The 20,977-nt window shown below is 35.7% G+C and overlaps 3 protein-coding genes and 1 long non-coding RNA gene across 4 annotated transcripts in view; 1 reads left to right on the top strand and 3 right to left on the bottom strand.

Moving 5' to 3' along the window:
* LOC125672143 (uncharacterized) overlaps window positions 1-20,977 on the top strand; it is a 171,405-nt gene that overhangs the window by 18,362 nt on the left and 132,066 nt on the right. The window lies entirely within an intron of this gene.
* On the bottom strand, window positions 5,058-8,963 carry LOC125672147 (uncharacterized). The gene is made up of 3 exons (XR_007368863.2): window positions 8,776-8,963; window positions 7,849-7,911; window positions 5,058-5,598 (listed from the first exon to the last, which is right to left on the bottom strand). It is a non-coding gene; the product is annotated as an uncharacterized LOC125672147 (long non-coding RNA).
* Window positions 14,502-15,905, bottom strand: LOC130053798 (uncharacterized protein K02A2.6-like). Its single transcript, XM_056161377.1, has one exon. It carries the CDS (start codon window positions 15,903-15,905, stop codon window positions 14,502-14,504), a length of 1,404 nt encoding a protein of 467 aa, XP_056017352.1.
* Window positions 16,595-18,421, bottom strand: LOC125669012 (uncharacterized protein K02A2.6-like). Its single transcript, XM_048903458.2, has one exon. The coding sequence runs from the start codon at window positions 18,419-18,421 to the stop codon at window positions 16,595-16,597; it is 1,827 nt and encodes a 608-aa protein (XP_048759415.2).

Here is a 20,977-nt window from a genome sequence, read left to right as displayed (position 1 = left end):
AATGAATATTGTGTAGATACAGGATTCTTTGTTCAAAGCGCTATATACAGTCATAGGACATAATTATTCGCCACTTTCAAAATGGCTGCCATGAAACGCACGTCCACTTGGTGAAGTTTGAAAGTTGTTTGCTGTGGATAGAATTAAAATCTTACCTCAGTATTTGGTCAGATTTCCTTTCATCCTGATTACCTCCTTTAGTCGCCCTGGTATAGAATTATAAAGGTTCTGTACATAGTTTAATGGAATGTTTTCCCACACAGTCCGAATTTCCGCTATAAGATCTTGTCGAGGGTTTATAAAATGGACACGGGTTTCTAGTGTTCTTTTCAAATGTAACCATATGTTCTCTATTATATTTAAATCTGGTGACTGTGCTGGCCATGTTGTTGTATTAATATTGTTGTCAGCTACATAATCTTTAATAATTTTGGCTCGATGAACAGGGGCATTGTCGTCCATGAAAATGTAGTTGTTCTCCGGGAAATGCCTGGCTATTACTGGCCATATATTATCATCAATTATTTGTAAATATCTTTGAGCATTAATGTTACCTTGGATATCAGTCAAAGTGCCCATACCTTGAAAACAAATGCATCCCCAGATCATAACACTTAACTTTCGTCGCGGAGCAGGACACGCTAGTTGGGGGTTATACTTTTCATCCGCTTTTCGCCACACGTATACCTTGTTGTTATCCCCAATAACAATCTGACTCTCATCACTGAAAATCCATTTACACCATTCTTGCTGAACTGTCCAATCTTTCCTCTCCTTGCACCATTTTACACGTTCTTTTTTATTCACTTCACGAACTGCCACTTTCTTCTTTGCAACCCTCCGTACATATCCTAATTTTTTTATTTTTCTTTCAACAGTTTTTGTACAAAATTGATGATTCCTATTTTCATTAATAATGCCTGTTATGTCTTTGTAAGTACGTCTCCGATTTTCTTTGATGACCCTTGAAAGTTTGTTAGAATCCCTCTGCGTGAATAGACACTTACGGCCCCTTCCCGTGCGATTTTTCACATCAGAATGCTGTTTGAATTTCTTAATAACACTTCGCACGGTAGATCTGGGTATTCCTAAAGTCTTTGATAAGTTAGAAACATTTCCGTTCACTTTGTGTGAATTAACTACGAGATTTCTGACTTCAATGCTCAGCTCTTTCCCTTTACGACCCATTTCAATCAACAATGTTTACTAAGTTTATGATCAATAGCAGACGAAAAAATGTATGTGTACACGTCATCAATTTTAGTAGCTTGACCCTGTTGTAAAAATATGAAGGGGAAATTTGTTGTCTATTTATAGCACGGGGGTCTATTTTCGGTTCCTAATCGCAAATACAACGCCATTTGCGCACAGGGTGGCGAATAATTATGTCCCATGACTGTAGTATACTACATGTTTACAATTTACATGCTGATCTACACATAAGGAGTTTTTTGTCGTGTTTATTTATATGTTCCCAAGAAATTACTTGTTATTTCCTCTGACGACCAGCATTCAATCTAGACAATCTATTGTTTCTTCATGGGCCCAATTTTAAAACTTCGGAACGTCTTTTTCACCATTCCGCTGACTATTGTTGTGACGTAATTTTTAATTACTAATACGTATTATAAGTCTACTATGACGTCATATGGTATAAAAAATTAACAATGAGCGGCATATTTGTTTTAAAAGATGTAAAAAAGAAATTTATATTATCACTATTTTAAAACATTTTTGTCGTTTTTAAAAACAATTCCTTCCACATGCATTACTCAATATGCCTATGCAGAGCACAGATTTACGTCTGACATTATTTAATGACATGCTGTTTGTACACCTTTTTAGTGATTATTATCATTTTGCTTAGTTTTTCGTACAAAGCTGACATTAATATATATAGTTGACCATGGGTATGATGCATGTGACCCAAATTGGCCATTACGCATGCGTGTACATTTAATGCGAATTAGCTTCGCTTAACGTTCACACGGAGCTAATGCGAGGTAAATTTAATTCGCATTAAATCGCGACGTCAATTTTAATTCGAAGTAAACTAATGCGCATTAAGATCAATTCTATGTAAAAATCAAAGAAATCAGATAGGGTCTGGCCACTCAATGTCACAGATTTCTTTGATTTTCACAGTATTAACTTTACTTGCACCATCTTACATAATTTCAACCCCACCACCGAATTTCTACAATCCGTTGCCATGGAAACCGACAGCAGTCTATGAGGGCTAATTGAACTGCAAAATTCAGCCCGTTTTGCCCATGTTTTGTCCTTGTGGTATATAAAAAATTGAAAAAGACAACTAATTTTCTCCATAAATCTCGATTCCCCATAAAATTCCCTCCTTATTTATGATATCTATTTCTCTCATATCTACATATGTAAGATACAGATATTCTATGAAAGAAAGGTATGTAAGATATTTCTATCTTTCATATCACGTGACGTTTATCTTACATATCCCGTGACGTCATAATCAATACACAACTAGCTTGCAAAGCTCTTGTACAAAAAAATGACAGATTGTAATGTCCCTGATAATGTCCAGACACAAAATTACACATTCCTTGAACAATTACTGCACACTCAACAACAGTCACAAATTCCTCATACACCTAGATGTCATCCGGTGCATTATGCCAGTTCACAGAAACCCAGCCCACACGGTCTATTAGTTCTAGGCTACCTCCACATTCACTCTGTCAACGTCTACTGTCCGTGTCTCAGGTGAAATAAGTGCCTTCAATGTCCATGAGACTCGAGTCCTAGCACTCGTGGAAAACGAAAGTCTAGCCATGCCCATATTCACCAACAAAAACCACTTGGAATCTCTCTTCACACACTCGTCATTAAATAACTGAACAATTAATATCAATATCAATGCTCCTCTAAGAAAAAAACAAAACCGTGCAGTTGTGGCTTCATATTCTGATTAGGTCTGTCAAAATGTTTCGCGCTGATGGACTGTCGAGTTACGTCACGCATCACCCTGATTATTGATTTATTCAAAGAGGAATAACTCTAATACAATTCACTTATACACTCGTCGGCTGATTTTTTGTCGGCAACGTAGTTGCCAAAATGAAGGTCGTAGAATTCGATTCTGGTGTTATTTTTAATGTACAGCGAAATATTAATTAATTGGAAAATTCTCAAAATGGCGTCGCTGGGCACAAGGAAAACGGAAAACTCTAGAAATATGAGAGAAAAATACTCTGTTATGAGTTGCCATGAAATATTAAGGTGATTCCACCCTCGGGGTTGCAAAAAAGCTGTAAAACCCTCGGCAAAGCCTCGGGTTTCACAGCTTTTTTGCAACCCTCGGGTGGAATCACCTTATATTTCATGGCTACTCATAAGAGAGTCTTATAATCCACCTATGGTAAAGAGTGTGTTACTGACTGCTGTACCATTGTATTACAATTTGGCACTTTGCCAAAAAGTGATTTTTTGTTGGATTTCGTTGATGAATTTAGATAATTTGGAAAATACATACAGCATAATCAACGGCCATCAAAGGATGTCCATATCAAAGACTCTTAATATATAGAAAAAGATTAATGGTGGAACGTAGTGCAATTGATCTGTAGTAGCATGAAAACTGTAGATTTGGGCATTTTGCCAAAACGGGATTTTCTGTTGGATTTCGTTGATGAATTTAGATAATTTGGAAAATACATACAGCATAATCAACTGTCATCAAAGGATGTCCATATCAAAGACTCTTAATGTATATAAAAAGATTAATGGTGAAATGTAGTGCAATAGATCTATTGTAGCATGAAAACTGTAGATTTGGGCATTTTGCCAAAATGGGATTTTTTGTTGGATTTCGTTGATGAATTTAGATAATTTGGAAAATACATACAGCACAATCAACTGTCATCAAAGGATGTCCATATCAAAGACTCTTAACATATATAAAAAGATTAATGGTGAAACGTAGTGCAATAGATCTATTGTAGTACGAAAACTGTAGATTTGGGCATTTTGCCAAAACGGGATTTTTTGTTGGATTTCGTTGATGAATTTAGATAATTTGGAAAATACATACAGCATAATCAACTGTCATCAAAGGGTGTCCATATCAAAGACTCCTAATTTATATAAAAAGATTAATGGTGAAGTGTAGTACAATTGATCTATTGTAGTACGAAAACTGTAGATTTGGGCATTTTGCCAAAAATTCATACTAATGACAAATAATACAACCTACACCATTTTCAGTTAAAATGAACAATATGAGCAATTGATATTTCAAAAATAAACATGGAGAAGTTTAACATATTAATAAAAATTAGTTAGAGTGATTAAAAAAACCCATGTAAACATAAACTGTAATCCAGTAGGACCCCCCCCCCCCCTCCCCAAACACCAAGTAGATTTTGCAATCATTTCCATAAACGAGCTATATTACATGTACTGTATTGTCATGTAAACTATTATCAATAACTATAAAAAGTCTTCTCAAGATATTGGGTAGATACCAATAAATTGTTCATTGTACTGCCTTGTATTTGTTGACCTTTGACCTGGAAATCATTAGGGTCATCTACTATTCATAACCAACCAACATATGAAATATCATAATTGAACAACAGGCCCAAGATATTGGGGGGACACCATTGCATATAGTACTAGCTACATTGCACCTAGTCATTTTTAATTGATTGATTTATTGATATTTTCCGCCACACTCAACAATTTTTCAGTTTTCTGGTGGTGCCCAGTGTTTACTGGTGAAAGTGAGAACCCAGATACAATGTACCTGGGAAGAGACCACCGACCTTCCGAAAGTAAATTGGGAAACTTTCTCACTTAATACCAGCGCGAGCGGGATTCGAACCCGCGCCGACTGAGGCCGTGTCATTTTGAACGCTATGCTCCAACCACTCGGCCACGGAGGCCCCTGCCATTTTTAATCTTTTGACCTGAAAATCAATGGGGTCATATACTACCAGTGACCAACCCCATGTATGAAATATCACTATCAATCAAAGGGTTCTGAAGAAACTGGTCAGACATCAATTGTACAGTCTTGTATTGCACCTGGTGACCTTTGGACCAGAAAATCAATAGGTGTCATTTTCTACTGCAGAAACTGCATGAAACTTTAAAATTTATTGAAGTTTGTTCAGTGTTACTGTAATCTATGTTGACATACCAGTAATTAGTAAATTTATAATATTAACACAGAACAACTCATTTTTGCAAAGTTGTTTATTCAACAAACATGGATCACAATGTTATCCAAACAACACAATCATCTTTTTTTAAAAATTATTATAATAGTGATTTTCCTTCAACTGTTCAGTAATGAATCCTTATTCAGTAGGCTCACATAAGACACTTGCAGGTTAATTTTGCAATGTTTTAGTTACATTAGTCTTCTGACACCAAAACTTGATCTTAACTAAGTCATGGTGTTTCCTTAGAAGAATAGTTTACTGAATCAGGATGGACTTGTGTCGTGAGGTGTGTTCATTGACTGTAAAACTCGCAGTTTTCTTTTTCCATTCTCAAGAGCTCTTCTTTGTCTTCTATATCACATAAGAGTCATGGAATGCATCTTCTTCTCTTCAAGTTCTAAAAAATGTGTTGAACAAATATTGAAAAGTTCATCTTATTTTTCACATTTTCATACAGTACACACCTAAAATTCAATTTGATTAAACTAAATTTACATGTACAAGATCATTCATGATGCTAGAATAGTAATTTTACCACTTAATTAATTACTTAGTTGATAGATTATCATGCCCGCCCACCCGCCCCTCAAAAATCATCTGTGAAATAACATAGATTTATATATCTGGCATTAAATTATGCACTTCTGTTGACAAAAACTCGTTTGTGATCAATATATTTCTCAGAAAATAAAAATTAAAAAATAAAATCTTCCCACAGTCTCCCCCATACTTTTTGGTGACCCAGGATGATAATCTTACTAATTAAGTTGAATTGGCCTAAAGGATGTTATGTTTTGATACAGTTTGTATACATGTGTTTATGCTTTATTGAAGAGCTATTAATAGTGTTAATACTCATAAATTAACAAGATGTCCACAAACCTTATTGGTTACCTGAGTAATCAGTATTAATCAAATTTAAAAAAAATCAAAGTATCACTATAGCTCTAAGGGCTACAAAATCCATGTTATACACTATATGACTCTTTTGGACCCACATTCACAACCCTGTGTTTTCGAAATTCGCAAATTTGGTACCCCTTTCTGTTTTTCCTTCATAAGCATTCAGCTTTATTTAAGGTAGTTCCACCCTCCTGTGATGTCATAATATTTTGCGGAGTCAATGATTTAATAAGATTTATGCATAACATGAACATAAATTGTGTTCGAGTCTTTTTCAATAGTTATTGTAAAAAATCTTGTATATTACCATAAAATATTTCAAACGTATATGAATAATCAATGAGCTACATTTTTCACAATGCTATACGAGTTATTTCCCCCTGATTACAGGGAGCGCGCATCACATTACTGTCATTCGATGGTGTCAAGTAAGGAATAAATAGAAAATTTGCAATTTCTGATTGCAATCAATTGCCAGTTAAGGAATTTTTCTAAGAATTAAGTGTAATGACTTGAAAACAGTATAACTGAACAAAATGTCTTAGTCACTGATTACATGTATGTGGCCCATGTGTGTTTTTCTTGTAAGCAATGTAACAAAGTATGTAAATATTAACTAGTCCTCAATTTCTTTAGATCAGAATCATGATGTCCTTAGTATATCAGCAATTCTTCATTATTAATTTCTATCAATATTTTCGACAACCAAACACAACAAAACATGCAATAAGATATGCCTAAAACACATGTACAACCAACGCATACATGTACATTATCAATTTATCGTTTCACAATGAACAACACTACTTGTTGCTAAATGTACACCAGATGCCAATAAACAAAGCATGCTAATTATCTTGATTTGGCATCTCTAGTGTAAAATTTTTGTTAAAATTTACTTGTTAAGAATTTTCAGGCATTATTATGAAGTCACCCCCCCCCCCCCTCCTTATCACATGTATGCTTTCATTGTGCTCTTAATTCTAGGTGTCTGTTGTTTTAAAAACAGACTACTACTGAAATCCTCAGTATTAATTGCATAATTTGGACACAAATAAATGTCAAATATGAAATACACTTATAACCCCCCCCCCCTTCCCCAACTCTACAATTTAACGAAGTGTATATCTGAAAAAGTTTTCTCCATAAAATTGAAGAAATCAAACCCTGGTTCTAAAACAAAATTCTGAATTCTGGTATAGAGCATTTTTAAAAGTACCGTCAATCCAGAGTCCTTAGATTTACAATCTATGTTAATTCCCCTTGTCCCAAAGATGCTTAAAAGAAAGTTGAAAAGAATTGGAGGGGTGGTTATCAAGAAAAAATATTAATGTTCAATTAACGTCTTATGATGACTGATGCACACAAATAGCAACATGTAGGTCACTTGAGTGATTCTCAACATTGACCTAATTAGAATTAATCATTTTTACAAATGATACTGAGCTCATACACATGTGTACATATATATGTGCGTCATTGACAACAAAACAACTAGTCTTTTTGAGTATGCTAATTAAGTGAAGTAATAAAAAAAAATTAGGAAGTTGTGATGAAAACGTTTCAAGTCATCATATCGCATAAAAAATGGATGGTCTCCTGTGATTATTCTACAGAATTCAGTTTCCATGCAGGCTATAGAGCCCCACATCTATTAATTTGTTTTAGGATTTATAATACTGGCATTCAAATTTGAATTTCAAATTATATATTCAATGTGTATGTATTAATGCTGAATATTTACCTCCTCAAAGTCAGCAACTTGGTCAACTCCATAGGTGATTTGCACTGTATGATGCTCATACAGCTGAAACACAGAAAAGCACACATTAATTACATAAAATAGTGGTCATGTACTTTGGCCAAAATATGTGATTATTGGATGAAAAAGTAAGAATTCAAAAGTATTTGAATATTTACAATTTACATTTAATATTTTTTGATTTACTTCAGTTGACAGGACCTACATGTATTAAAATTTGAGGGCCCAGTTACAGGACCCAATTCAAAATCATCAATTTTTCATCATTTAATTTTCCCAAATCAAGTGTCCTAAAGTTCATAATTACAGAGATGAGAAAACGTTACATCATAATAGTATTTGTGTGATTTCTTCTGTAGATTAGAACCATCACATATTAGTGGGGGGTTACCACAGGTAAACAAACTTGAAAGTAGCCTGGCTCACCAATATATATGATTTTAACATTCTTTATCTAGAATGCACACAGGCATTCACATGTTTGTTTTTATTGTAAACTTGACAGTCAGAGAGAGAGAGAGAGAGAGAGAGAGAGAGAGGTCAGTCATCACTTAGGATTACATAAATTAAGCCTAGTCCTTTTGAAAATTTCCACATGAAACATGATTTTATAAGTATTCCCCAATTTTTACAGATCCTGAACTCTGTGTAAATGTGATAAGAAACTCCCTGAGTGAATGTTAGGTTGGGGACATACTTAACTAGTATTCTATATTGTACACCCATGTAGTAAATGACAGGACTACTTACAATGTTCAGTCTACATGTATACCACTATAGCTGACTAGCCTGGCTGGCAGTATAAAATAAATTGGGGTTCTCATATGTTTACTAAAAGCCAAATTTTCTGATACATTTTATTCAGCCTTTACTTTAGAATTTGGATTCTAAATCAAATAGAATACTTACGTCAATACAAGTTCCAACACGGCAACAGGCAGGGCTTTTTCATATTTTCTATGAATATGTCTGTCAGCCTTCTGTTTCCCTGGTCATTTTTTTTAGTCGGATGTGATGCAATAAAGCGTTAAATTCCACAACATTTACTTTTTCTACGAATACGTAGACGATTGGATGCTAGAGTCCGGTTAATCTCAGCGAGATTCGTCGAGGCTGGATATTTGGACTGACGCCTCTTCCGAATGTCAGACCAGTGTCACATAAAGTGATTCGGGAAATCTTGCCTGAACTTCGGCCGCTTGTTGCGATTAAAATGGGTTAAATTGAATTTCTTGCCCGCTTCAACTTTTCGCCTCAGACATCCTATTAACTCCCTATCACAATGAAACATGCATTTCTTACCTTTACAAGGTGTAAATCCCACAGTAATTCAAGTTGGCTATTTTCGAAGCCATTGCAAACGGCCACCATTTCATATTTTACCTTCTCAACACTGAAGAGTTCCGATAGTTTAGGACGCCTTCTAATAGATTGATTAAATATTACACAGTTTTCTTTTTATTGCTTTTAATTTTTATGCTTAAATGCTTTGTACAAAGTAATTGTCAACCAATAAGTTCTGTATTTTCAATCATAGTACAAATTGTCATGAAGTAGTATATCGGAACTCTTCAGTGTTGAGAAGGTAAAATATGAAATGGTGGCCGTTTGCAATGGCTTCGAAAATAGCCAACTTGAATTACTGTGGGATTTACACCTTGTAAAGGTAAGAAATGCATGTTTCATTGTGATAGGGAGTTAATAGGATGTCTGAGACGAAAAGTTGAAGCGGGCAAGAAATTCAATTTAACCCATTTTAATCGCAACAAGCGGCCGAAGTTCAGGCAAGATTTCCCGAATCACTTTATGTGACACTGGTCTGAGATTAGGAAGAGGCGTCAGTCCAAATGTCCAGCCTCGACGAATCTCGCTGAGATTAGAGTCCGGTGACTATGGCAAAGATCAAACGGATTTGTATTCCATGAAATAAACCGGAATCCTTTAGCACAATTGAAGATAAAGATCGTGGTAGTGAATTAAGTGAACAAAGAGCATCTGATATTGATAAACTTCTGAAGAACAAATTGAATAAAAACTCAATTTCCACCTCCTGCCATACTGAAAACAAATGAAGGCTGTTCATATCTCCAATACAAGAGAGTGTTACAAAGGGCAATAACTCTTTCTGGTGTATTTTGGTTTGTGCACCAGAGGAAACTACTGGTTTATGTGTTTACCTTTGGTTTCTCCACAAATGTGTTTCTGTACTTTTTTAAAGTAAGATTCAATACATTTTACTAGCATGTGAGTTTACACCAAATGACTGGGCAAATATATTTTATCCCTCTCTAAAAATTACATATATCAAACCCTTGTACATCATAAAAATAATTATTTCTATTGTTTTCAAGGATTAAATAAATACAAAAAAAATTCTAAAAGCTAGAACCTAGCTCAAAATAATTTTTACAATTGTTGTTTTTATAAACAATAGCGTTTAATTTTTGATTATTCAAAATATAACATACATGTGCATATCTTGTCCAGCTGTTGTTAGAGGATCGGTTTCCATGGCAACCGTTGCTAAGTCAAACCTTTGCATGTCCTTTTTGTTTTATATCTATCATAATATTGTTACACACAAAGTTTCATAAAAATCTGTGACATACCGTGGCCACTGAATTTTGATAGTTACATAGAATCAGTCTTAAAATCTCCGTGTGAACGCGGTTCAGATTTAATTCGCATTAACTTACGTTTAATGCGAATTAAATTCTTCGTGTGAACGAGGCAGTAAGTTCTTTGTAAAATGCGCCCTAGAATTATTAGACCATCATAAAGATAAGTTTGTCACGCCATGATCAGTTCATTGACATCGAATGACTATTTTCACATGCTTTATGCAGTTTTTCTTCTAGGAAACGTTTGAACAAACTTTAAATCTATATCATTATCATAGGTTTTTGTTTGTTTGAATAATTCAATGATTTAATATGTTCAATCATACAGAAACGTCACCAGTTGATAACTTTAGAATGTATAGTGGGGTGGGGGTGGGGGTGCTACATTTATGTCATTTACCACTTCATTCCCGTTATTTTCATATGCAGATAGATACATGTACAATACTTGGCCATCAGTAAGTTCCCAAAGAAAATTTCCACTATATATTTCATACAAACCATATAGATCTACATGTATTTTCAAACAGTTTTTCCGGAACGCATTTCTTGATCATTTTAATTTTGAGGAAATAAAAGGCACTGATCTCAGAAGTATTCACAGTATCATTAATGATTTCAGAAAAAATTACATGATTAACTTTTGTAAAGATATGACAATTTTAACACGAAGTTTAATTTGAGAGTAAACAAAATGGTTTTTATTTCATCTTTTCAGAGGAAATCCTCTGCTTTGCACAATTTTCGAAAAAATGAAACACTCTGAATTTGATCTAAAGTGGCAGAAAATGATATTTTTCCAGGTAGGGTGAGCTGTTTTCCTCCCTTTTTGACCAGTTTTCCTCTGATTTCTGAGGAATTCAGGGCTTTCAACAAATTTAAAAGTAGGAGGCTGAAATGAAAAAGTAGAAGGCGATCCAATGCGAATGGCGCAGCCGTATCGCACGCTGAGCTATGCTCGGCGCCCTTACGGCCGGGGGTCTGGGGTAAATGACGCAAAATCCTGCATTCTGGCGGTTTCCTGGCACTTAAATGCAACTTTGAAATTGTCATTTTTTTGCCTGAAATTTTTACTTTTGCCATGAATTTATTGTTTCATATGTGAAATTTTCTGTTCATGCAAAAACTTTAAAAAAATTCAACATTGCAAAGTATTAATTTTGATGCAAAATGAAAAATAAAGTGCATCAAGATAACTACATGTAATTATTTTTTGCAATGCTGTATCAATAAATTTTTAAGTGTCTTTGCTTGAATCTCTGCCACCCAAGAGTATAAGCAGATTAAAGTAAAATGTAAGAAGAATATAGATCACAACCAACACCAGTTTTATATAATAAAGCATCAATATATATTATATTTATAGTTGTTCTAATTACCGGTATTGTCAGCTTTCGTTTCCTTATTTAACGCATACATTGTATGTTATAAAAAAAAGTTTACATGTATTTAATCATTATTTTTTATTGAATTGCAAATAAGAGTTGCACTCCCAATATTTTAAGAATATTCTTCACCAATTAACACAACTCTATATTTCTATTTTCATTTGGTCCCTTAAAGTCTGTTAACTTACACTGGGAGTAATATTTTTCTCCAAGACTGACATGAAACCCATTGGGACCTTTTGCTTTTGCTCACCCCAACATTTTTTAAATAAAACCCAAACAATCTTTATTACAAATTAATTAGTAACATTTAAATGACCTATAATTTTATTTTTCCACAAATTCAAGTTAACAGCTACAGATTTGTTGGTAACATAGCGAATTTGTGCTGAAAAATTCTACTTTCGTTTTTATTTAATACCACATGGGCATTTGCAAATTAAAAAGAATAGCAAGTCTGAAATTTTTCCTGATTAAATTCTGTTTTCGCTTTAAAATTGTTGATTGATATTATACTTGTGTCACTTTCACTTCTGGCCTTTTTAAAGCCGAAACTGAACAGGGTATTTGTTCTCTTCATTCCGTCAACATCATTGATTTTTACGTTCAGGACTTGTTGTTATCTTTCGGAACTTCTCGTCCGTGTTCTCACGAATTGGGTAAATCCGAGGCTTTCCGACTATTGCAATTGACGTATTATTTTCTACACCAACAGACGACCAATCAGGTGCCGGTATTTACCTGAACTAAATTTAGCGCAAGTAAACACGTTTTTACATCCTAACGGCCGCGATTTCTGAGTCTACTAAAGTTTGGAAGATGTTTAAAGTTTTATAAAAGTTTTTTTAATTGGACATACATTTTTGTCACTAAAGTAGCCGGCACCTAATGTTACTATAGGCGGTGGAAATCTGCCGGCTACCGGCTACTTTTGAAAGCCCTGGGAATTCAGTCATATCCCTGATGTCTGTAGAACATAATTCATGCTTGATTTCTCTGGATTAATGTGGTTCAATCCTTAAATTCCTTTGTTTTTTAAAACTGCGTTAATTAGCATTTTCTTTTACTTGCACAACATAATCATTTTTACTCTAGACTATTTCTTTGTCAGAAAATTGTAAATTTCGCATCTGTTAATTTGAACTAAATTTATTTTTAGAAAAGTACTGCAAATGTGCTACATTGTAACTCGCATCGTATGGCATCGTGAGTTATACTCATAACTCCTTTATATACTTCCTGAAAAACGGCGGTAACCACTCTTGAAAGCTAGACTATATCCGCATCTGATAACTTGCTAGGACATTTATCTTTATATTAGATGTATATTTAGGCACAACTGTGCAAATAATCAAAATCATAAACATATAAAATTTGAAATATATTGTATTTATTATTACTAGCATCTCGAAACACTCTCTCCAAACCAGGTATATTTTTTTGATTGTTAAATTTTTTTTAAAGATTTTAAAGTTTTGAAAATTCATTTTATAGTTTATGATATGAAAATGTATTTTTTTAAAATATTGAATTTATTTCCTTTTGTAGATCTACATATATCTTAAAATATATAGTGAGAAAATGAAATGATCGAGTGGTGGATCTAAAAAGGGGTGGACCCCCTTTTTTGGATTGAACTTTTTAGCTGAGTTGCGTAGCAAATCTCGGCTTTTAAATTGGCGAAGGATGGGCGTCCAGTCGGGCGGGCGGCGTCCACAATTAGCTTTTCCGGTTTCTAACTTTCATACTTTTTGGTGCATGTTCCTATTTATTTTGAGGTGAAGAGGTCAAAGGTCAAGGTCACTTTATCACTAAATGCCATATATTTGAGCTTGTCCGGTCTCTAACTTTCATACTACTTGGTGCGTCTTTGTCAGACTTGCATAATTTGATCACGTCTAAAAGAGGAAGGTTCCTATTTATTTTGAGCTCAAAAAGTCAAAGGTCAAGGTCTCTTTTTCACTATATACTGTGGATTTGAGCTTGCCTCTAACTTTTATACATGTACTTGCTGGTGCATGTTTATCAGACTTCAAATCATGATGACATTCAAGATTCATGTTGCTAAAACAAGCCTATGACGATTCCTTATGTCTCACAAATTTTACCGTAAAAAGTTTGTAAAGAAATGAATGTAAAACTTAAATACGGTACCAATTTTGATGCACTAGATGCGCATTTCGACAAATAATGTCTCTTCAGTGATGCTCAAGCCGAAATTTTGGAATATCGAAATAAAAATAAACTTGTGAGAGCTAAAAGGTAAACTAGAGTGCCAAAAAACTGGAGCCAAATTCGTCTAGGATCAGAGCTATGCATGAAGGAGATATAATCCTTAATTTTGAAATGAATTATACATCCATATATATCAAGTGTGCTATACGACAATACAAGATGGATGCCGATATTTTTAATACTAATAATACGTACATCGAACCCGATGCATAACAACATAATACACTACATCTCCCCCCTTTAGGCAAAAATGACTTTACATTGATAATGCAAATTTACATACAGCTTTAACTTTAGCAATGTCTGTAAACAAAATAACTAATTGAACACGGGTAAGTCAATTAAGTTTTGAACACAACTGGAAGTTCGATTCACAAACAATTCACAAAATTTACAAATCTAGTCTCTTGGGACACTTGACAGTTCGGCCCGAGCGCGTAACATACGAAGCAGGTTCAATGTCAATTTCCGGACAACGCGTTTCACTAGTTGGTGAAGGTTGTGCACTAGGAGGATTGTCCATGGTTTGTGGTTCGAATTCATCATCAGATTCCGGTAGTTCAACAGCGTTGGCCTTATCTGTGGATTTCCTCAAGTGTCTACGATTACGTCGTAGAAGATTCCTTCCGACTTGGACTAGATACGATCTGGGGCAGGAGTGTCTATCTACCACGGTTCCAGGTTTCCACTGTCGTTCTCCATTGTTTGGCATGATCCTGACACTATCAGTGGGTTTTAGTGGTTCTAGTTCCTTTGCGCTGTATCTCTGATCAAAGTGTTTTTTCTGATTGGCTTTGTTCAGCTTCATACGGGCTTTAACTGTGTTGTCATGATAAGCGGTAGGCTTCAGTACTTTTGTTGAAGCTGGCATTGTGTTACATGGTCTTCTGTTCATCAGTAGCTGAGCTGGTGACAGGTTAATACCTTCCAAAGGTGTCGTACGATAGTCTAGTAGTGCTAAATATTTGTCATCCGCTTTCCGCCAAAGACGTTTAACTGTCTGAACGGCTCGTTCAGCTTCCCCATTGGAGCTCTGGAAGTTTGGGCTTGATGTCTTATGTTCGATGTCGTACACTCGACAGAATGATTTGAACTGCTGTGACGTGAACTGAGGTCCATTATCTGACCGTAGTTGTCTAGGTATTCCATGACAAGAAAACACTGACTTCATAGCTTCCAGCGTTGAGGTGGTTGACGGAGATTTCAGCTCAACTACATCAACATAGTGTGAAAAGTAGTCCACTAAGATGAGGTACTTTTTGGACTGAAAGTCAAACAGATCACATCCTACTACTTGGTATGGTAGTTCTGGTACTGGTGATGGCTTAAGAGGTTCTGGGGTTTGTTTGTTCTGAAAGGTTGCACATTTTGAGCAATTGCGCACGGTTTCCTCGATCTGGGAATTCATACCGGGCCAGTAAGCGACTTCACGAGCTCTCTGCTTACACTTGACTATCCCCAAGTGAGATTGATGAATAAGTTCAAGCATGTGCGGTCTAAGACTTGGTGGAATGACGATCCTCATTCCTTTGAAAATGATACCGTCCATAACAGATAACTCGTCTCGCGAGTTCCAGAAACTGTGTGTGCTGACAGGTGCTTGGTCTCTGGTGTCTGGCCAACCATCAACAATTATCTGGTACAATGCCTCTAGTTCCGCTTTAGTGTACTTTGCGATTTCTGTTTGTTTTTGCTTGCTCACAGATAGGAGATCAAAAGCCTTGATGTCACACATGTCAAGTTCGGACTTAGCTTCAGGTAAGTAGGCTCTAGAGAGTGCGTCTGCTACAGTCATGTCTTTCCCTCTGCGATATTTCACATCAAGATCATACCATTGGAGGCGCAAGTGCATTTTCTGTAGTCACATAGGCGTAGATAGTAATGGTTTCTTGAAGATCTGCTCCAAAGGTTTGTGGTCATTGTAGACTGTAACCCGTTTACCAAATATGTAGTGATGAAATTTGGTAGCAGCATGCACGATGGAGAGCATCTCCTTTTCTATCTGGGCATATCGCTTTTCTGTGTCAGTGAGCGCACGAGATGAATATGCAATTGGTCTGTCATTCTGTACAAGAACTGCTCCGAGTCCATCTCTCGAGGCATCACATTGAATTTCAATGTTTTTGTTGACATCATAGAATCCTAATGTAGGTGAGGAAATACAGAGTTTTTTCAACTGCTCAAAACTTGATTGCTGTTCATGTTCCCATCTGAATGCTGTATCTGATTTCAGGAGGCATCTGATCGCAGCGTCTACTTGACTCATGCTAGGGATAAATTTACTAAGATACTGCACGATGCCTAGAAATCGTTTCACTCCCTCCTTGTCCGTTGGTGGTGGCATCTCCTTTATTGCTCTGACCTTTTTTGGATCTGGACGAAGACCATCCGCCGTTATGATGTGGCCAACATAAGGCACCTCCGTCTGTCTTACTTTGCATTTCTCAAAGTTTAATTTCAGGTTGAACGCCGTTGTTCGCTCAATTACTTTGTGTAAAATGCTGTCATGATGTGTGTGTCTCGTCCTGCAATAAGGATGTCGTCCATTATGGCAAACGTGCCATCTATGCCTTCTAGCATCTCGTCCATGATTCTTTGGTAGATCTCGGGCGCCGACTTAATGCCGAAGGGTAGCCTCAGCCATCGATAACGTCCTATAGGAGTGTTGAAGGTCGTGAGAAAACTTGATTCCTCATCCAGTTTGATCTGCAGAAATCCGGACTTAGCATCAAGCACTGAAAAGACTTTCGTGTTTGGAATGGCTGAAACAACGTCGTCTATGGTTTTCATAGGATGATGTTCCCTGAGGATAACTTCATTCAGGTCTTTCGGGTCTATGCATATGCGGACTTTGCTGTTTCTTAGGCTGACGACCATAGAACTGACCCAAGGTGTAGGTTTACTGACACGGGTTATGAATCCATTCTCCTCCATCTCTCTCAGTTTTTCGGTGATCAGTGGTTTGAGTGATGCAGGTTGTCTTCTGACTGGGTGAACTACTCCTTTGGCCTGAGGATCAATCTTGATCTTGTGTACTCCTGGTAGAGTGCCAGTTGTTTTCACCAGTTCTGGAAAGTCGTTGAACTGGTCCGTTATTGTAAAGTCGGACATTTTAACAGGATTCATCCTCTGTATGAGATTGAGGCGTTCAGCTGTTATTCCTGTGATCACGTTTTCCTGATGAATGTCAACTATTTCGAACTCAGCTTGAATGTTAGTGTCTTCGTTCCTGAGTGGTAGTTGCACGTGAAACTCTGGACGGATAGTATGGTTTGTGAATGAGCGCAAAAGTTTGTTTGATTGGCTTTTCACTCCCGTTAATTTACTCTGGTGATACTGGTGAGAGACAATGATATTGCACTTTGCTCCTGTGTCTATTCTGAATTTCATAGGTTTCTCACATACATGAAGTGTCACTAGCCACTTGTCTGTGTTCTCCTGACATAATTTAGTATCATCTGTAGCGAGAATATCGAGAAGATCATGCTCGTCCACATCGCTGATATTCATCTGGGACTGTTGTCGCTTGCGGCATACTGATTTCCAGTGTCCAGTCAGTTTACAGTACCGGCATGTACTTTTCAGAGCTGGGCATTTGTTGTTCAGGTGGTTCGTACTAGGGTCCAAACCACACCTATTACACATAGGTTTAGAATTCTGTTGTTTTGGAACACTAGTTTTCCGTTTTGATGTCTTTTGCACTGTTTTCTTGTTGTGTTGTGGTCTAGAGGTTTTGATGCTGGATACTGCCTGAGCCTCTGAGTATTCAGCTCCTTGGAACATTTTTAGCTGTTTTTGAGAGAGTTCATATTGTCTGCCTATTTGTAGGGTTTTGGCGAGTGTTAGGTCATGTCCTTGGTCGAGTAAGCGTTCTCGGACCTTCGTGTGCGCAACGCCTGCGATAATCGCGTCGACAAGAATGTCGTCTGTATCTGCGTACTCACAATCCATAAGAATCAGTCTCAAATCTTTCACAAAATTGTCAAAGGACTCACCATCTGTTTGTTTTCTCTGTTTCACGCGAAATCTTGCGGCTCTCTTATTCTTCCGGGGTCTTACGTAATCCTCAAACTTTTTCAAGATTATCTCTGGATCATCTTGTTCCCCTTCATCCCAGGCAAGTGTTTTGTAGACTTCCCGTCCGTGTTTCCCTAGCCACATTCCGAGCCAACCCGCCTTGTCCTTTTTGTCAGCTTTACACAAGGGACCTTTGTAAACAAATTCCACATGCTGTCTGAATCGAAGATATTCGTTATAAATATCGGGACTGTCCCAGTCCATGGACGGTTGCTCGAAATTAAGAACAGACATGGTTTATTCTGACACCATGTGCTATACGACAATACAAGATGGATGCCGATATTTTTAATACTAATAATACGTACATCAAACCCGATGCATAACAACATAATACACTACATCAAGAATACTTCTTGATTTGTTCTCTTTTTTCTTTTCTTTTAGTTGAAATCATTTGCCGATACATTGATAGAAAATTTCCATTTTTTTCGATTTTGACGCTATTTTTCCCAATTGAATGGGTACCGGTACCAGTACCAGTGGGTAGAAGAAAGAAAGAAAAAAACACCCCAATGCTGCATACCATGCAGAATTAGCCCCGTATTGCGGGATACAACACTGTACGTACTGTTACCTCGCTGTGTAGCTCTCAGTCCTAAGAGAAGACGGACGCAATATGAATGAAGTTTACTTCAGATTTCATTTCATGTCAGCTGCATTGGGCTGTAACTGAATACATGGCAAATCAGTATGGAATCCTTTAGCACCTTTTAGTAAAATAAATATTGCCAACGCGAATGTAAGAATTGATTGTTAATTGTTTTTGTAAGGTTTATTATTTCAACTGTAATTTAAGGTGGGTCCTTAGTCCTGGATTTTTGGGGTTTAGGTATCATTTTTTTGTTTGGAATCAATAGATTAACATTCAGAGTAATGAGAAAAGGCAAATTAGTTAAGGATTTCCAGATTTATTTTCATTACAGACACTACTGAAGTAATGTACCCCTATGTAGATTTTTATGAAATTCATTGGAAACAGTTATCTGTTGTTATTTTAAAATAAAAACAACAACAAAAATTTTAAATTGCATTTATTTATCAGGAAACATGTCAATAACTAAAACACATGTCATTTTCAATATGTTCATCAAGTTTTAGTATAATAAGTGCAAAATTATTGAATTATCCTTATTCTCCAAAATGTTAAAAAACAAACAAATATGGACACAATTTCCTTATAGCATGGTTTACATATCATTTTTTTCTGTTTATATTAGTAGATGTACATCTGTTATAGTTATTTATGAAAAAAAAATCCATACCTTTCCTTAATAATTTCAAATCTATAGCTTCTAGAGTATGTATACCCCCATAAAAACCCTAAGTCTGGCACCATACAACTGAGCTATTCAAAATCACTCATGGATTAAAATTTTATGTAATTTCATGAAAAGACACAGATAATAATTCCTTATCACCTTGGTAAAATGTTTGTGAAAAATATAGGAAATCTATTGCATAATGGACTTGATAAATAATTTAATGAAAACAGAGTTATTGTCCTTGGATTCAATATTTTGAAACGCATCATTGACTATTCAAATATAACTAAGACTTTTGAAATATTTTATGGCTAACAAGATTTTTTACAATAAGTATTGAAAAAGACTCCAACAAAATTTATGTTCCAGTCATTAAATTATTGACTTTGCACAATCTTATGACGTCACAGGAGTGTGGAACTACGTTAAACGAACTTGATATTCATTCCACATTTGGTGATCGTACTAATAATAAATTCCAAAGATGAAATTCTTCAAAATCGTGCTTCAGTTTTCAACACATTTAATATCCAAGTTATGGGGCCGAAGAATATGAGTTGCCGTACCTATACTAGATTACTAAACGTCACAAAAATCCTATGCCAGAAGTGGTGTATATCAAACGTGGATTCTAAAAGATTCTTAAGAACTTCTAGGAAATTTGAAAGCGCAAAACTTTTCTCAAATCAAAACGTATGACTTTTCAACGCTTAACTTTACGCGACCATTCCTCACGATTGATTAAAGACTAGATTTTTTGACATCATAGACAATTGCTTCTTCAACAAAAATGGAAAATGTATATTGATATTAAGATACAATTACTTTGTTGTTTGACACCATTCTGATTATACGCACAAGTACTCTGAAATTGATATTAATAATAAAAAAAAAAAAAAAGAAAAAAAGATGCTGTAGTTCCTCATTGACAATATCTTCGTACTCTTTGATTATCATATCTTCCAACAGTCGGCTCGAATTCCCATGGGCACGAATTCTGCTCGTTTGTTAGCTGACATGGTTTTATATTCTTATGAGGCTGAATTTATTCAAAAGCTTCTACATGAGAAGAAAACAAGATGTGTTTGTGAAACACAAATGTCCCCGATAATGGCCAATTCCGAAGATGACCAAGGTCACAAGGGCAAATATCTTGGTACCAGTAGAAAGATCTTGTCAAAAGAAATGCTCATGTACAATATTAGGGCTCTAATATTTACCATTTAGAAGTTATGACCCATGTTAAAAAAAATTAAAAGTAGGTCAAATGTCAAGGTCAAAAGGTTCAATACCAACGGAAAGGTCTTGTAACAAGGAATACTCATGTGAAATATCAAAGCTCTATCACTTACTGTTCAAAAGTTATTACCAAGGTTAAAGTTTTTAAAAAGTAGATCAAACTCCAAGGTCAACGTCACAGGGTCAACAATGTTGGTACCCACGAAAAGGTCTTGTCACAAGGAATACTCATGTGAAATATCAAAACTCTATCACTTATTGTTCAAAAGTTATTTGCAAGGTTAAA

Source organism: Ostrea edulis, chromosome 4 (assembly GCF_947568905.1).
Source record: "Ostrea edulis chromosome 4, xbOstEdul1.1, whole genome shotgun sequence".
NCBI lineage: Eukaryota > Metazoa > Mollusca > Bivalvia > Ostreida > Ostreidae > Ostrea > Ostrea edulis.
Note: the sequence above shows the minus strand (reverse complement) of the source record. Positions and strands in the feature narration are given on the sequence as shown.

What these genes read in the sequence shown, in the direction of transcription:
- LOC125669012 (XM_048903458.2), bottom strand. Translation starts at nt 18,421, where the DNA reads ATGTCTGTTCTTAATTTCGAGCAACCGTCCATGGACTGGGACAGTCCC.
- LOC130053798 (XM_056161377.1), bottom strand. Translation starts at nt 15,905, where the DNA reads ATGACTGTAGCAGACGCACTCTCTAGAGCCTACTTACCTGAAGCTAAG.